This window comes from Glycine max, chromosome 13 (genome assembly GCF_000004515.6).
Source record: "Glycine max cultivar Williams 82 chromosome 13, Glycine_max_v4.0, whole genome shotgun sequence".
Taxonomy (NCBI): Eukaryota; Viridiplantae; Streptophyta; class Magnoliopsida; order Fabales; family Fabaceae; genus Glycine; species Glycine max.
Window position 1 is genome coordinate 27,150,087 of NC_038249.2, and position 16,814 is coordinate 27,166,900.

General features: G+C 32.9%; 2 protein-coding genes across 5 annotated transcripts; one reads left to right on the plus strand and one right to left on the minus strand.

Annotated features, from left to right (window-relative positions):
• Window positions 1–2,764: 2,764 nt before the first annotated feature.
• On the plus strand, window positions 2,765–7,154 carry LOC100305423 (calmodulin-binding receptor-like cytoplasmic kinase). Of its 4 annotated transcripts, none has more exons than XM_006593262.3 (9): window positions 2,765–2,926; window positions 3,018–3,859; window positions 4,008–4,220; window positions 4,467–4,723; window positions 4,912–5,077; window positions 5,161–5,250; window positions 5,808–6,106; window positions 6,525–6,763; window positions 6,948–7,154. In XM_006593262.3, the coding sequence occupies exons 2-8, from the start codon at window positions 3,598–3,600 to the stop codon at window positions 6,729–6,731; spliced, it is 1,494 nt and encodes a 497-aa protein (XP_006593325.1). In that variant the 5' UTR covers window positions 2,765–2,926; window positions 3,018–3,597; the 3' UTR covers window positions 6,732–6,763; window positions 6,948–7,154. The 4 variants fall into 4 exon arrangements, with proteins under 4 accessions (XP_006593325.1, XP_006593322.1, XP_006593324.1 ...); XM_006593259.3 differs by having other exon boundaries at window positions 6,951–7,154; XM_006593261.3 differs by having other exon boundaries at window positions 2,771–2,916; window positions 6,951–7,154.
• Window positions 7,155–7,837: 683 nt separating this feature from the next.
• LOC100817901 (putative chloride channel-like protein CLC-g) lies at window positions 7,838–13,258 on the minus strand. Its single transcript, XM_003542602.5, has 7 exons — window positions 12,770–13,258; window positions 12,459–12,659; window positions 12,195–12,372; window positions 11,340–11,602; window positions 10,203–10,472; window positions 8,984–10,115; window positions 7,838–8,334 (listed from the first exon to the last, which is right to left on the minus strand). The coding sequence occupies exons 1-7, from the start codon at window positions 12,913–12,915 to the stop codon at window positions 8,227–8,229; spliced, it is 2,298 nt and encodes a 765-aa protein (XP_003542650.1). The 5' UTR covers window positions 12,916–13,258; the 3' UTR covers window positions 7,838–8,226.
• Between the last annotated feature and the right edge of the window lie 3,556 nt (window positions 13,259–16,814).

Consider the following 16,814-nt stretch of genomic DNA (forward strand, 5'->3'; position numbering starts at 1 on the left):
GGATTTTTTTTTTTGGAGAAGACATTAATGAGTTTCAAAAAATGATTAGTGATATTGCTTATCGTAATAAAATGTATGTCAATAACTTATAAGTGAAAATGATCAATGTTTAAACGTCAATATATAGTTTAGGGAAAAATGTTCCTATTATCATTAGAAATCCCATTAAACATGGCATGGAGATAAATTCAGTGTACTTTTCAATCCAATCACGTGAAAGAAAATACTCCTAGCAATAACACATTTAACAATTTCTTAATTTTTTTAGGCTATTTAACAATTTCTTGTTATATTTTCAAGAATGTGATGTAAAACTTTCTAATGCAATAAAAAATTAAGAGACAAAATCCACCAAAATTTAATTTCTAACAGAAAAATAAAAATTCATTTGTACTTTCATTGTCGTAGTTATGTTTATAATTTTAAAGAAATACTAATTTATAATATTGATGGTGTTATGAATTTACAATTTTTTTTAAAAGTATATTAACTTGTTAATTTATCAAAATTAATAATTTTGTAAATTGGCCCACCAAAAAGTACTTTAAAAAGATTCATTTATGAAAATTCAACTATAACATAAAATAAAATAGTATATTAGAATAAACTTTACAAAAAAAACACTTGTTGTGAGAATTCCAAAACACTGTTATGTTAATAGATTGAGTGAAATTAGAGTTGATCTCCTCAAATAAAATTTTGTGTTTAAGTATTGTTGATAAAAAAATAACTAAAAAAAATATTATTAAAGATAATCAATCAATCTCCCAATAATTATTAGTCAACTTGGCATCGATGTCATATAAAAAAAACAAATCAAAATCACTTAAAAGTAATTAGATCATTTTTATAATCATTTCTTTTATATAATATAAATAAAATAATTGATCTGATTTTTAATTTGATAATTATTTATAAATTTATTTTATATGATTAATTATAACATTAATTAATGATAGACATAATTGGTTGTTAAATTAATTTATTTTTTCACGACTGATTTAAATACACACTTATTTGAAATAAAAAGAAAAGTTGGAAACAAATGAATAAAGAAAAATTCAAGAGTGAACATTATGAGTTGAAAAAATATAACTGGTGCTATACATGATTTTGAAAAACATTGATCCGTAATAAAAATCTATACACATTTTTTTTTTTGGTTTTTTGGAGAGCATAGTACCGTGAATTGATTGAAAATGAGAGAAATGATTGAGATTTGATAGCACTGAATCAGGGAAATGGTAGGAAATTAATAGCGTTGAATGATTTGGGAAGTTTTTCAATTTTCATGCACCTGATAGCACTACATTTTGTCTATGAAAAAAAATACCATAACAAATGCATTGAAAAACTATGCATATCGCTATTTATGATAAATGCTTTGAATAACTATGTATGTCGCTAGATTAGTTTCAAATATATTCATAAAAAAGACAATTTGAAATATTTTTTAATAAAAGTTAAAACAAATCTCAAGCATTGTGGATATTATTTTTAAAATGCATAAGAATTTCTTTTTGAGAGACACAAGTTAAGAAATTAAAATAAAAAATTAAATAAAAATATTCAATATCTTTGAAACTCAAATATAATTTTTTTAGGTAATTAAGATGACTTAATAAATTATGATAAATATTTCATAACTTGTATCTTAAGGACACCTATTTATTGAAGTCTTCTATATAAATAAAAAAAAAACAAAAGAAATGATTATACTTTCAATTCTTCTACAATTATTCATACTAGTATATAATTTCGGCTTCTTAATATTTTTCTAAATTTAATTATTCATTCTTTAAATTATTAGGGTCAAGTATTTTTTATCAATTTATCTTTATCTAAATTCGAAGGCCTCTAATTTTTTTTCTACTCAAATAATAATTAGGGATTTAGGAGATGTAATTCAAACAATGCAAAAAGGAGTTATATATATATATATATATATATTATTTATTTATTTATTGATTTATTTTTTGCCTGCAAGGTGGAATTGCCCTCAAGTATGGACTGTAAGCCCGATACTTGGAACTGCACATCATATATCTTCCAAGCCCAGAAACTAAGCCCAGTAAAAGCATTCAACAATCAACACCAGTTTTCTCTCGTTGACTCTTTTTTCTTTTTTCCTCTCTTCTCAACTTGTTGCATTGTTTAAAGCAAAATGATGCTCTTCATTTATATTATTTCAATTGGAGTTCAACCATCATGTGAAATTCAGCTACATATTTTTTCTTTTTTTGTTTAGAAAATCTTCCTTTTAGTTTGAGTCTCTAAAATAGACTAACAAATCAACCAAAACTTGCTCCAACTCAATTTCATTTCCCCCAATTCAACTTGTAATAATTACAAGTTAATACTAACTTGAGAGCAACAACATCAGCTTCACTCCAAGGTTATTCAACTGAATTTCCATTTTCAAATCACACGTGAAAACCCTTTTCAGACTCAAAAAATGTTAAAAGTTCAAACCCATGGTACCACATACATCACTGGTAAATTTTCAGAATCCCGAAAATGCCCTCCAGATACTTTCCTAGCAATTCAATGTAGCTTTCCACGCCCAACTTCGAGCCTCCATGGTCAACCACGGCATCTTCACACTTTATCCCACAAAGTTTTTAAAAAATACGAATAACAATTACAATAATACAAACCAAATATTTGGGTGTTAAATACAACACAATACATTAATAGAATAACAATAGATATAATAAATAAACAAAAAATATTTATTATATACGGTTATATTATGTAGAGACGGCAATTGGCTTTACGTCAGAGTCCACCATTGCTTCTTTTCTTATCTTTCTCTCTCTCTCTCTCTTTGTGTGCAAAAAAGAACTATGCTTGACATTAATGAATAATGTTGATTCTTATCTGCCAGTCTGCTACTACTTAGGACAATTTTGAAGTGTAAAACTGGGTTTGCTTCTATTAATTATTATTTTTATTATTATTAATTTCATTTTTCCATAGCCGCCTTATGTGATTCTCGCGTTCTTTCTTTTATTCAGCTCCCCATAGCTTCTTCTTCTTTTGCACACCCCAGATTCCGCGAAACCCACCTTTCCTTGGTTCTCAGTGGAAGGTTTTGTTCTTTTGTCTTTTCTTCTGTTTGGGTGAATTGGGTAATCTGAATTTTCAACAACAAACAATTATTAAGTTCCATGGTTCAGTCTTGGATTCCTTGCCTGCTGGCTCCTTGAGGTGTTTTGTCCGATTGGGTGGTGTTCGAGGTTTTGGAGAAATTAAGGAAACACTGCACACAACACAACTGTAACTTCATCCAAGGCAATAACTTCTCTTTCACGTCGATCTTTTGCTCTCACTGTCAGAATTTGAACTTGCCTTTTTTATTCAGAATCTCAATTCAATTCATGGTGGCTCAATTTTGCTGAATTGGGCTAACACCTTTGATTCATCGCTGTGGGATCTTTTGGTCAATATTTTGGAACTGTGAAGATTTGTGTTTTAGGCTAAATATGATGCTTGAGCAGGACTGTGCTGGTTTTATTTAGTAGTTTTATGCACTAGGGTGCTTCTGTGTTCCTACAAGGAAATGCTTTCCTATTGGATTGCACTGTTTAGTTAGGCATGGCTTTCACTGCATTATCCTTGGTGCTGTTGCTGCAACTGTCAACAATTTTTGGCTCCGAGGTTGTCTTACAGTCAAAGGATTGTGGCTCTGATTGGGTGGCGCATTCATATTCTAGTCATGGTCAGGATCTGTTCTACATAAACGGCAATGTAGTAAACAAAGTTGCTTTCTGTGAGGCTCTCAAATTGTATATTGCAAAGGGGTGTGATGTGAAGGACTACTTTGGAAGTGTCAAATGTGTGATGGATGACTCTTTTGGTATGGCACCTTATGATATTAATTTGAGTATGGTTATTTGCCAAAGATAGTTTATGCACAATTTTTTTTGTAGATTTCCACTTTTACTATTACTATCTTTGAGAATAGCATTTCTTTTAACCTTTGTATCGGCTCTTATTGTTTGCAGTGACTTTACCTTTAAAGGCAGGGAGGAAACTTTTGAAGGATTTGAGCAGTGAATCCACACCACAGAGAGATTCTAAGCCTATGTCATCCAACGTAGTTGTTATTGGTGCAGGGGGAGCTTTGTTGGTGTGTTGTGCTGTTCTTTGTCCTTGTTTCTATGCCAAGAGACGTAAAGCAACTTCTCATGCTGTTCTGTCCAAGGACCCAAATTCAAGTGAGTTGATGTTTACCACCTTATTTTGGACTTTGTCTGGATAAGTTCCATGCTAGATATGCGTATTCATGTTATTGATTTGAAGAAGGGTTTTCTGACATGCAGTTTGATAAATAATCCGTTCCTATACTCCCTTAAATTCCATTGTTATTATATGCTATCTTTTTTTCTCTCTTTCTTTCTATTTTTTCATGATTATGCTTCTGGTTACACTTGAACAAGTAATGAACAATTTTGATCTTGTAGTGGATTCGGTTTCCTCCGAAGCCTCCGTTAATGATAAGATTCCTGCCAGTCCACTTCGGGTGCCGCCTAGTCCGTCAAGATTCTCAATGTCTCCAAAACTCACTAGACTTCAATCATTGCATCTCAATCTGAACCAAGTTACAAGAGCTACCCAAAACTTCTCAGAAACATTACAAATAGGAGAAGGAGGTTTTGGAACTGTCTACAAGGCCAAGTTGGAAGATGGCCTGGTTGTGGCTGTAAAACGTGCAAAGAAGGTAAGAAGTAACTCTTAATATGTAGTTTAAAAGTCTGCAGCTAACCTTAGAATGCTCAAGTTCTGGATTCTGTTTTGTTAGGAAAATTATGTATCAAAATTGTAATATGAAATGCTTTGACTGTTCTGTATCACTAAAAGTGGTAGAAGTACTTATTTTCTCTGTGCTGATGTGGCTAAATCGTATAGGAACATTTTGATAGTTTGAGAACAGAATTCAGCAGTGAAATTGAACTTTTGGCCAAAATTGATCATCGAAACCTGGTGAAGCTACTAGGTTATATTGACAAAGGAAATGAACGCCTTCTTATTACAGAGTTTGTGCCAAATGGTACCCTTAGAGAACATTTGGATGGTAAGACTATGCACTGTTATCTGCCAACATCTGTCTTTGAATATTGAATCTAATGCAGAATGTCATGTTGATATTATTGGCAGGTATGCGTGGAAAAATCCTAGACTTCAATCAACGCCTCGAAATTGCAATTGATGTTGCTCATGGCTTGACCTATCTGCATCTGTATGCAGGTCAGTGATTACTCTATTCTGTTCACCTTCTACATTTTTTTTTGCATACAAACCAACAGTAAGATTGTTCTACACTACATCTTACATAATTAGAGTACAAATAAATGCTTTGAAATCTTGAGTTTATTGAAAACTGCCTTAATTAGGGTTTATGTGTTGTTTACTAAAACAGTCTATTGACTCGACATTATGCTCATGTAGTGATCTACATTTGTCAATGCAATCAACCTTATGTAAGGGGCTTATCTAGTGAGAGAGTGAGAGGTGAAAGAAGTTAATACATATAGATGGTCAATATTGCTTTTATCTTAACCATTTGAATTATTTGATTGAGACTTGTTCCTCTCACCTCTCGTGCTCTCACTTGATATGCTTCTTATATATATATTGCTTGGTAAGGATAGATACATATTTTATTGGCTTGACAATGTGTCAATTATTAGATTTTCAGTTTTTAACTTATTTTAATTCCAGTATATACATGCAGCATGATTTCCCTATAGCCTAATAATATTTATAGATCTGCCAATTGAATCTTGATGCCTGACCTGGAACAGAAAAGCAAATTATCCATCGAGATGTGAAATCATCCAACATTCTTCTGACAGAAAGCATGCGAGCTAAAGTTGCTGATTTTGGATTTGCAAGGCTAGGACCAGTGAACACTGATCAGACACACATTTCAACCAAAGTGAAGGGAACAGTTGGTTATTTGGACCCCGAGTATATGAAAACATACCAACTCACTCCCAAGAGTGACGTTTATTCATTTGGAATTTTGCTTTTAGAAATTGTGACAGCCCGCCGTCCTGTTGAGTTGAAGAAAACTGTTGCAGAGCGGGTTACACTCAGATGGGTAAGCTCATAATTTGCTTTTATTAAGATGAGTTATTTGGTTTATTCTTATTGTGAATGCAAGATTGTCTAGCGAACCAGAAATCATGCGGTCCCAACTTTTTTTTTTTTTGGCTTAGCCAAAAGTGAGTTTATAGTTGCTCTCAGTAAGAGTTTAATTTTTATGCACTGTGTTAAAAGTTTACGTTATTAATCAATTAGAAATTATGATAGGTATGACTTTTAAAAATAGTTATTGAAAGCCAATAAACTTATCATTCATGTCAATTTGTAATTAGATGACAGTATAAAAAAGAAAAAACTTCACATGGTTAGCACATATACCATTTACTCTTAATTCAATACTAGAACAAAAGCTTTACTTTCTCTTTTCATTTTGAAGCACTCAACCTATGCCTATGTGTTTGATCTTTATGCAGGCCTTCAGGAAGTATAATGAAGGAAGTGTGGTGGAACTTGTGGATCCTTTAATGGAAGAAGCTGTAAACGGAGATGTTCTGATGAAAATGCTTGATTTGGCGTTTCAATGTGCAGCCCCCATTCGAACAGATAGACCTGACATGAAATCAGTGGGCGAGCAATTGTGGGCAATAAGGGCAGATTACCTCAAGAGTGCAAGGAGATAATAAGTGGTGGTATTTGGTGATGATATTGTGAGGTTAGTCTTTTCCTTTTTCTTTTTAAGATATTTCTTTCTTTGTCTATCTTACCTTAAGGTGTCCCAACCGACAGCCATTGTGAAATGAAGTCATATCATTTGGGTCTTTTTCTAAGTGACTTTATTTATTCTATACAGCAAACTGCCTCATTAGTCATTATTCTAAAGTTTGAACATTACTTAGCAGGTGGCAACCAATTGAAGCTGTCTCAGAATACAAGACCTGAATAAAAGTAACAAACTTAGACAAAAAAAAAAATGTACACCGAGGAACTTCCTTATCTTGCCACTGGAGTACTTTTTTCTGTGTAGAGTTGGCACTGGATTTTGTAATATATGAATTTGTTCTTTAGGATGAAGAGCAATAGCTAATTTGGGTGAATTCATTATCTATGGTTGTGCCAGTTTTCATGTTATAGGAATTCACTAGTGAAAAATGGCTACTACAAAAATGCGTGAATTCCAGAACTTAATTGCTAAATGGATCGGTTGCAATTTGTCACAATGGTAAATGATCCTTCTCCATTTCTTTTCAAGTGTATACGAATGGTCAAACAACTAACAATGCGCCTAGTTGGCTAGTTCATCAATATTCAGGTTTTAGATTTCTAATTCAAATTTTAATGATTCAATATTCAACAATATTAGGAAACACACGCTTCTCTAAATTCAGTCAAGATGTTTTCAGCTTAAGAAACCCTTGAGAAACCAATCCCACTAGACATTTATTAGATACTTATTTAGGATCCGAGATTTGGGGAAAAAAGGATAAATTTTCCGTTTCAAATAAATATCCTCTAATCGTTTTTTCAAAATAAAATATAGATGAGCATAATGTCCCAATCCTTTATTATTATTATTTTTTTACATATTATATGACTCCTAATTTCAAAATAAAATGTACCTTTTCTTATTTTTCCGACTAAAATTTTACTCCTGAACATATCCATGAAAAACTGAATATACAGAAACTTTACCCTATTTCTACAAACGAGAAGCGAAGCACCTTCAACCTGCTTCAACCAACCATTGATCAATCATTATGATTTATGACAGAAAGTATAATGCAATCAATTAAAGTAAAACGAAATCCCCATGATTAGAGGCCATCATCCTTTCATGCAGCCTCATGCTTTCGTCAAAGTGCAACAACAACAACAACAACAACAACGCCTTATCCCACTAGGTGGGGTCGGCTACATGAATCAACTTCCGCCATAATGTTCTATCAAGTACCATACTTTCGTCAAAGTGCAACAAAGACCAATAATTGATAAAGGGCTCATTGAATCATTCTTTGATTTTTGTAATATGACTTAGAGCTCTGGCTTCCATGAAGTGTACAAAAAAAAAAAAAAACCATCACTGGTAATCTGGTCTCATGAATAAGAAATCCTTCTGCAACGCAAGAATATGTAAGCGTTGCTCAAATGCCCAAATTTATTTTTCCCTAGCCAAGGGTGTTAAAATCTTAAACTTTTCCCTGTGTTTCTTACCAGAAAGGGATGCAAACCCAATATATGTTCTGACATGAAATCGTGTCGTGTGAGTATACCCACCACAGGTGATCTCTGCAGTTAGCATGCACAAAACATAGATGAGTGTACATCAACTAAAAGTAGCATGCAAGGGAGATAACACAACTAACACAAGGCATAAATAAGTCACCAATTAAATCCATCAAACCATATGTTAATTTACTACAGAGAAAACAAAATAGCCAACCCAGTCAGTGACTACCAGATGTTAAATGGAAAAAGTTTGTGAATATAAGTTGGATATTATAATCAAATTCATTTTTTTGACAAAACTTGGATGCAGTTCCTTGGACCTTCTGGTACTGAATTTCAGTTTCACCTCAGTAATCAATGTTGAAACTTAATAAGAACCTTCATTATGCAGATTACTGAGGTAAAACACCATTTTCTGATAGGAGAACATACCAAAAGTATCTAAACACATCTGTGTCTAAGTTGTCCTTCATTTTTTTGGTGCATTAAAACACAAAACTATCAAAAATCTTTTTCTTCTCTCAAAAATTTCCTATCCTATCAAGACACAAGACTTTAAATTCATCACATAATAATTAATAATAATGAATACTAACAGAACCGGGCTGACAGCCTGCTGAAACTACTAAAGTTAGCACCTATTTAATTTACAATAGAGCAGTTAGCTTTCTGGATCAAAATTGCAACAAGGGATGAGAAAACTACTTACACCGGAGAACTTGGGTACCACTAGCAGATGCCTTAAACCTAGCTCTCGGAAAAGTGTAAGGGCCTTTCCCAGTGACATTGTCTCCACAACAGTATAAGGAGAAGCATTAGTAAATGGATGTAGATCTATGAACATGTCCATCTCTTCCTCTGATAACTGTATATCCTCTATCTTTAGACGACCTTTGCTTGAACCCTTCTTTGCAAAATCATCTGCTGAAAACTCATTGATGACATCACCACTTGTTGCCATAGGTGAGGACATAAAAGCTTTCTTCTTCAACAATGTGAGAAGATGGTCACGGAGGATTATGCCAAATAAAACTGGAGCTTGCGAAATAGGAGGCTCGTCTATAACGGGAAACCCATTATGTCCCGTAGTTCTGAGAATAAACACTATGTTGCAAACCTTCTCAACCCCATTAAATGTCTGAAGTGGGCCTGTGACTACATCGCCTACTGATAGCTGCCTCATATATGGTTCAGCATGAGTTTCTAAATAAGGCAAACCCTTGGCTTTCATTATAATGTCATATATATTTGCATTGAAAGCATCTGCTACAGTCTTAGAAATGAACAGCACCATCATGATTAGGGGTAGCAATAACAGGTTATTGGTCAGTTCTAGAATAATTACACACAAAGAAACTGTTGTCCTCATGGAGCCACCGAGAAAGGAAGCAGCACCAAGTACAGCATAAAGACCATGGCTAAGACTGTCCTTTTTGCCAAGCAACATTCCAACAATACGCCCATAAGATGCACCAGTCACAATAACTGGCACAAAAAGACCAGCTGGAGCAACAACTCCATAGCTAAAGATACTTAAAGAAAAGCAAGTGATGAAAAAGATGAACACTGATTTAAACTCAAACTCATCGTCGGTATTCTTGCTAAATAGATTTCTAATAGCGTCATCATTTGTGTTGAAAATGAGGCTGGCAAGATCATTGTAGTGATTAGGTGGGCACTGGAATTTCTTGTAGATACCAGACCGACCTATTGTAGGACAAGGCTCAGATGGATCAGGCGGACAAGGTCGGCAAGATGTTAACCATGGCAATCCAAAAAGAAGACAGGATGTAAAAATGGAGATTAAACAGGCAAGCAAAATTTTGAAAATGGTGCCTTTCCTGCAAGAGTAAAAGATGGGGAGAATGAGCATGGTAGAATGTATCATACAATGATAGGAAAAGCTTAATTTTGTTGCATCCACTTACTCATTGATAAAATTGTATATGCGAAGAACTTTACTCAAAATCAAATTAAATAAGCTGCCAAGTATTCCCCCTATAACACCAAGAACAAACACAGGAGGAACATCCACCAAATGATATGAAATACTTGCTGAATAAGCATCGAACATTATCAGTCCCCCTTTACCAAATAACCCACATTTACCACTTAAACATAAATCAATCAGGGCACGAAGCAAAATTGCAACTATTGCTGCTGTGAAGAAAGCTCTCCACAAAAGGGCACTTCTCCACCTGTAGGACAGAAATTAAATATTTACTAATGTATTTTTTGTAGGGGAACAGATTGACTTCTGGATTTTTAGATTGAGAAGATAAAACAATAACAGTTCATTAACTGTAATTAAAGGAAAACCAATTCTAACAAATAATAACAGAAGCCAACTATGGGGAAATTGGGAAGAGAAACAAAAGATTATGCCAGTGCAATTGTTATCTGAACTCTGAAGGCTGAAGGATCTCAACCAACCCTTGTACATAAACACATAGAAACAAGTCTGTAGGACAATTAAACAGTGGCATTCAGCATTCAGTATGTCTATTGTTTATTACATATTACCGGTTGGTTTACTGGAAAGAAGAGACATGTAGAATGAAAGCCCTGCAGTGTGGGCAACAGAGGCCATATAAGTGGTTGAAGGCCTCATTAGTTTGATATAAGCCTAACAAACCACCCCCACCAAAAAAAAAAAAAAAAAGAAAAAGAAAACCACACAGGAATAAGAAAATAGCCATGTTTATTTTTGGCTGATTTCTGAAAATGATGCATAAGAAAAAGGAGCTACCATGGTTTCAGAGGTGTTTGGTTTAACATGTTTGCCATCCATAGTATAGTAGAATAAGAAGCAATGGCCATTGAGAAATTACTGCTATCAAACAAAGAGGTCCAGAATAAAAATATATTGGGTGACGGCATGATCATATTTTTTTATTAAAAAATAAAGGGGAGGAGGAATTAAACACCTTCACAACATCATTGACAGAAGGCATTCACAATTTCACATCACAAAAATATGATTCCAATTCTCAAGCAAGGAATCATGAAAAATTTACAGAGTTTACAAGAGAAAATTTGTAATGTTTAGAAGATGGCAAACCAACCAAGATGACATCCCTTCAAGAGCAAACAACACGCCACCAACAGGGGCACGGAAGGCAGCAGCAATTCCAGCTGCTGATCCACATATTATTAAATCTCTCCGATCTCGGTCATTCTTAAAAAACTTTAACCATTTCCATGTTAACCCATATCTCTTCGACCCACCCTGACCTAACAATGCAGCCACACATGCACCTGTATGCACCATAGGCCCCGCCTTCCCAATAAGAAGCGATGATGACACTGCTGTAATACTTCCAATAATCTGTAGATAGAACCAATGTGAAAGTAAATTTCTTCTTCAGAGAACACAATAATTCCTGGCTGAATCACTAAATCTAATAAGGGAATCCAGAGTACTAATTAAGAGACAATATTGTCAATGCTATATTGCCTGTTCCACCTGGTACCTAAAAATTTTAATCACATATTTCAAGAAAAATGCTAGCAACATGCTTCTCACTACACTTCCTGTTATTGATTGGAAATTATTAGAACCTACAAAACATGAGTGAAACTTATTAAATAGGGAGTGAGATCTACATGAGTTAACGGGTCCTATGTTAATTTCAACCAATAATAAAAAGTGTATCAGGAAATGTGTTGCTAGCATTTCTCTATATTATAGTTGCTTAGGTAGCTTAAGAACAACAAAAATGCTATGCAAACATGAGTCAATGTATTACATCTAACTTTAGAATACATCAACATCACATGAAACATTTCCATCTTAATGAACAGCATCATATGATTGTTCGTGGAAAATTGTGGCAGTATGAAGACAAACCGGTAAAACCCCAACAGTCTAACACTAAATGAGTATTGTATTAATGTACTGTACGTATCGGATTGTATACCTTAACAAGAAGAGTTCGTACAGTAAATATTCCAGGTGCATCCACACCATTCAGGTAAGCTTTCACCTCGGGTATACCTGAACCGGTGGCAGTAGGTGCTATCAAAGCCGTGATTGTGCACGCAAAAACCGTGAGAACCAAATTTGAAACAAAAAATACTAAAAAGGCCATCAGAAACCTGCAGAAATTACAAGTTTCTAAAAATCCATTCGATCCATCAAAATCAACAAAAAAAAAAAAGAGTCAAACTTTAAATTTGGGTACCTTCTCTCCAACATCATGTTGGACGTGACCACAAACTTGATGCCAGCGAGATTCTCAACCGCGAGATTGTTGCAGAAGCCAACAAGGCAAACGATCATGCCAATTAGAAGGCACAAGAGCCACTTCATAATCATGAACTGAAATATCTGAGCCTTCCCTCTGCTCCTCCAATCATGCTTGAAGAACTCGTTCTCGAAAATCCTGCAAACCCATAAGAAAAAACACGAGACCCGGGAACCGGGTTAGGGAAAAGATTACGACTTTGGACCGAAGAAAAAGACCCAGATGAAAAAAAGTGGGAAAAAACTGACTCGTAGTCGAGGCTCTCAATTGGGCTGACATTGGAGCCGACAATAGCAACCTGGGACGTGGAGTTGACAATGGATCTTTGGGAGGACAACAAAGGACGACGAAGGAGAGTTTCGGAGTCTCCATTGGTTGAGTAGTTCGTGGACATGGCAGGGACTTAGTGAGAAGTTAGGGTGCAAGAAAGTTATTAAGTTTGAAAGCATGAGAGTTTGACCGGAACAAGTGAAAACAAATGGCAGATAGTAGAGACCAACCTACCAGTCAGTGAGAGGAGAACATAGGAGAGAGAGAACGGTTAGGGTGAAAAGAGTAGAGTGGAATGTGGTGCTTAATTACTATTTCCTTGGACAGTAAAGGTCAAATAAGGAAATTTCTTATTTCTCCTCGTGAATTAAAGGACAGATAAGGAAATTTCCTATGACAACGTTAGCCATGGCATGGAGTGAGTTGAGGAGGAGCTTCTCATTGTTGTTAGTGGGAAAGGATTAACGGATTCATGGGCTGCAAATGCCTAGGGTCGGTTAAAGGGAGAAAAACAGATAATTTTATTCAAAATATAATTAAATATTAAACATAAACACCTCTCTAAACAACAATTCAATCTTTAACTTGTCATATTACAATGATTAATTGTTCCACTAATATCAACTCATGCTAATAAACTTAGTACTATATAAGATAAGACTAGGTCAATTCAATTAAGAGAATCTAACTTGGTTAATTAATTGAAACGTGTGTAAATTATTCTAATTTTTTTACACACGAGTTCAATTTTTACAAATAAAAAAATTAGATTAATTCAATTTGTTATTATAATATTTTAGTATTAGCATTGCAGTTAAATCTAAAATAAAGAAGTATGTACTTATAATTAAAGTATATTTATAATATATATTTCAAAATAAATAACATTAATACAAACATATTATGTTATACAAAATATTATTCATTGATACATAACTTAAAATAAAAAAAACTGTGTTATTAATATATATATATATATAGTAAAATACATTTTAAAAAGTATAGAACATTAAGTTGAGATGACTCGGCTCTGAAAAGAAAAAAGAAAAAGAAAGTTGAGACAACTCAAAGTACAAATTAAAAATATCTTTAAAATACTTGGGATTAATTTTTTAAATTCGTATCCTTAAAAAATGACTTCGAAACAAGTAAAAAAAAATCTTTGAAATCCAAGACAGATACTAAATTTTTTTAATTTTAATGGTCCGAAACAAGTAAGTTAACAATAAGGGAATGGAATGAATAAGACGTTTTGGGGAACGAAAACACTTTTTCTATGTACAATAATGTGAAAGGAATAAAGTTTACATTATTACAATTTTAACCAATTCTAATTTTAATGACCTGTTTTGAATTGCTTGCGGAACTGAAAAGCTTGTGTGGAAATTACCTTATAGGAGGAATGATTGTTAAAAAAAAAAAATCAAGATGTTAACAAATAAAACGAATTCATGCAGAGTACGGCTAATGTATGTTATATGTTAGTTATGTAACCTTTATTCAATCCTTTTCTTTTTCAACATTATCTTAGAGAAAGAAATCTTCATTAATTTAAAGATGGATAAGAAGATAAGTAAAATTTAATTTAAAATTATTTTTGTTAATAATTGAATTTGAAATGATTCAATCTTAACTTTAATACATTAATTATTTGTGTTCAATCTGATTTAAAAGTAATTATATTTTTTTTGTCTAAGTCAAAGATCACACATGTCACCTAATCCATTAAGTGAGATATTAAGCTTGGTTGTGATGTGTGATTATTGCTAACTCAAGGACATTTTGTAAATATGGAAATTAAAGAGTTTTATTATTAAATATATTATTTTCATTTATGTGGAGATGATGAGACGTTATCCATTGCTTGGTTTAGGAAAACAAGAAGGGAGTTTTTTTATATAAAAAAATAGCTTATTTAATTTAATATTTCACCTTTTTTTTTTCTTTTATAGTTTTTGGTCGAATGTGATGGAATAATTTTTTTTATCTATTTCATTTTTAAAATATATTTAAATAAGAAAAAAATTACTTTATGTCATTTTGTTGAGTTCTATTGCATTTCATAATTTTCATTTTACTTTTCCACTCTATTACAAACCTTAACATCCCTGATTTAATTAAGAAGTGCTTGACTTTTTTTGGTTTGCACTAAAATATCTTCTATCAGACAATGACAGGCGTCACAGAGTTTTTTCTTTTTTCAATATATAACCAATAATTGAACCTTGCTAGGTTGATTAAGGTTTCAGCTATCTACAGTGATTGATGCTGCAAAGATTAACGGTCCACATTCAACATATTTTTTAAGAATAAAACAATTATCAAGGGACCTGAACAAAACTAACCCACATTTTGCGGAGAAAAATAGTGAAAAAGAAAAAAAAAATAACAATAAGATGATGTGGAATTAAACTTTTATATTTTATTTTCTATCTCAATTCAAATTCTTTCTATTTCATTCCATGTGAAGCAAGTCAAATGCAGTCAATGCACTAGTCGTGTTTTCTACTACAACATTAGAGTGGGAGAAGGACCACACAAAAGAAATTGGACTTGGATGCATTTATGACGCCGTAGAGGACTAAAGAGAGCTGAAAACTAGGTGGGTGATCAATTAGCTAAGATTGCTTCTTTTTTTTTTTGTCATGATAGTTTTTCTTTTCAGCAAACAGGTGTATTTTATATATAAGAAGGGAAACAAATGAGCCCAGAACAAATTACATGATCAGATTGAAATCCCTACAAGTTTGATGTAACACACGGTTACCCAATATTAACATTAGGTATATTTAAATATAGGATAACCATGAGCAATCAGCACCACCTTGCAAATTACCAAGCAAAACAATCCCTAAGACAGAGGCATTAAATGATTCTCTCAAACACACCCAACACGTGGGATTCATGTTGTCATGATACTTACTGGGTAGAGGATGTTGCTCACCAGATTCTTTCATTTTTATAATATGATGTAATTACCTTCTTTGGCGCATTCTCTTTCTAATAAAAGGCAATTTTATCTTTAAAAATATAGAGAGAAAAAATAACTCAAATTATAACGGTGTAATTCGACAATTATTGTATTATTTATAATTTTTAATTAAATAATATTTTATTAAAAAATAAGAACAGAGTAAAAATAAGATCAACCATATTGAAGAGACATTGAGAATATAAGACCAAAGGTTTGAGTGAGAAATAAAATTGTGTATCACAATGTAAATATGTCTCTTGAAAAAAAAAACGTCTCTTGAAATTAGAAGACATTGTTTTTAAGATAATCAGATTAGACAAGGAACATAAGCATAAAAAGTTGATGTAGTTAGATTAAACGAGGAATAGACCCGATCAACATTAGTAAAAAGTTACCCTTAAATTCTTTAGTGACAATTACAATATGTCAAACATTACACGTGGATACCAGAGTACACCACAATTTTTACTAATTATATAATTTTTACTAATTACAATATTATCGGGCCATTTTTTCTGTTTAATATTTAATATGATTATTCTCTATATTATCTTTCCTTTATTATACAAAATAAAATGACCGAAGATGAATCAATTTTAATTCATTAAATATTCAGTGGAGAATCTGTTGAATTTTAAAAAAAATAATGGATGGATTGAATCCAATCTATTTAATTTTTTTTCTTGTAATGGACGGATTAGATAGATTTGCTTGTGGATGGATTGGATAAATGGATTAATTTGCACTCCTACTAATATAACAACGCCAAACAAATCACTGAAATGGAAGCATAATAATTTGCGTTTAAAAAATTATCCATAGACAAACTCTTCTCAAATTTTTTTCTCCAGCTAAAAGCAAGCTCGTTTAATACTCGTATTAGCGTTGTAATACAAGCATACAAGCCAAATAGTATATAGAACCATTTCCAACGTGCTGCATTTCACTCACTCTCGGAGACACTATTGAACTGCATATATTAATCAGGGGGCACATTTTTATCCTTTTCAAAACGCTAAATATGCTAGTGCTTCAACTACAAATTACAT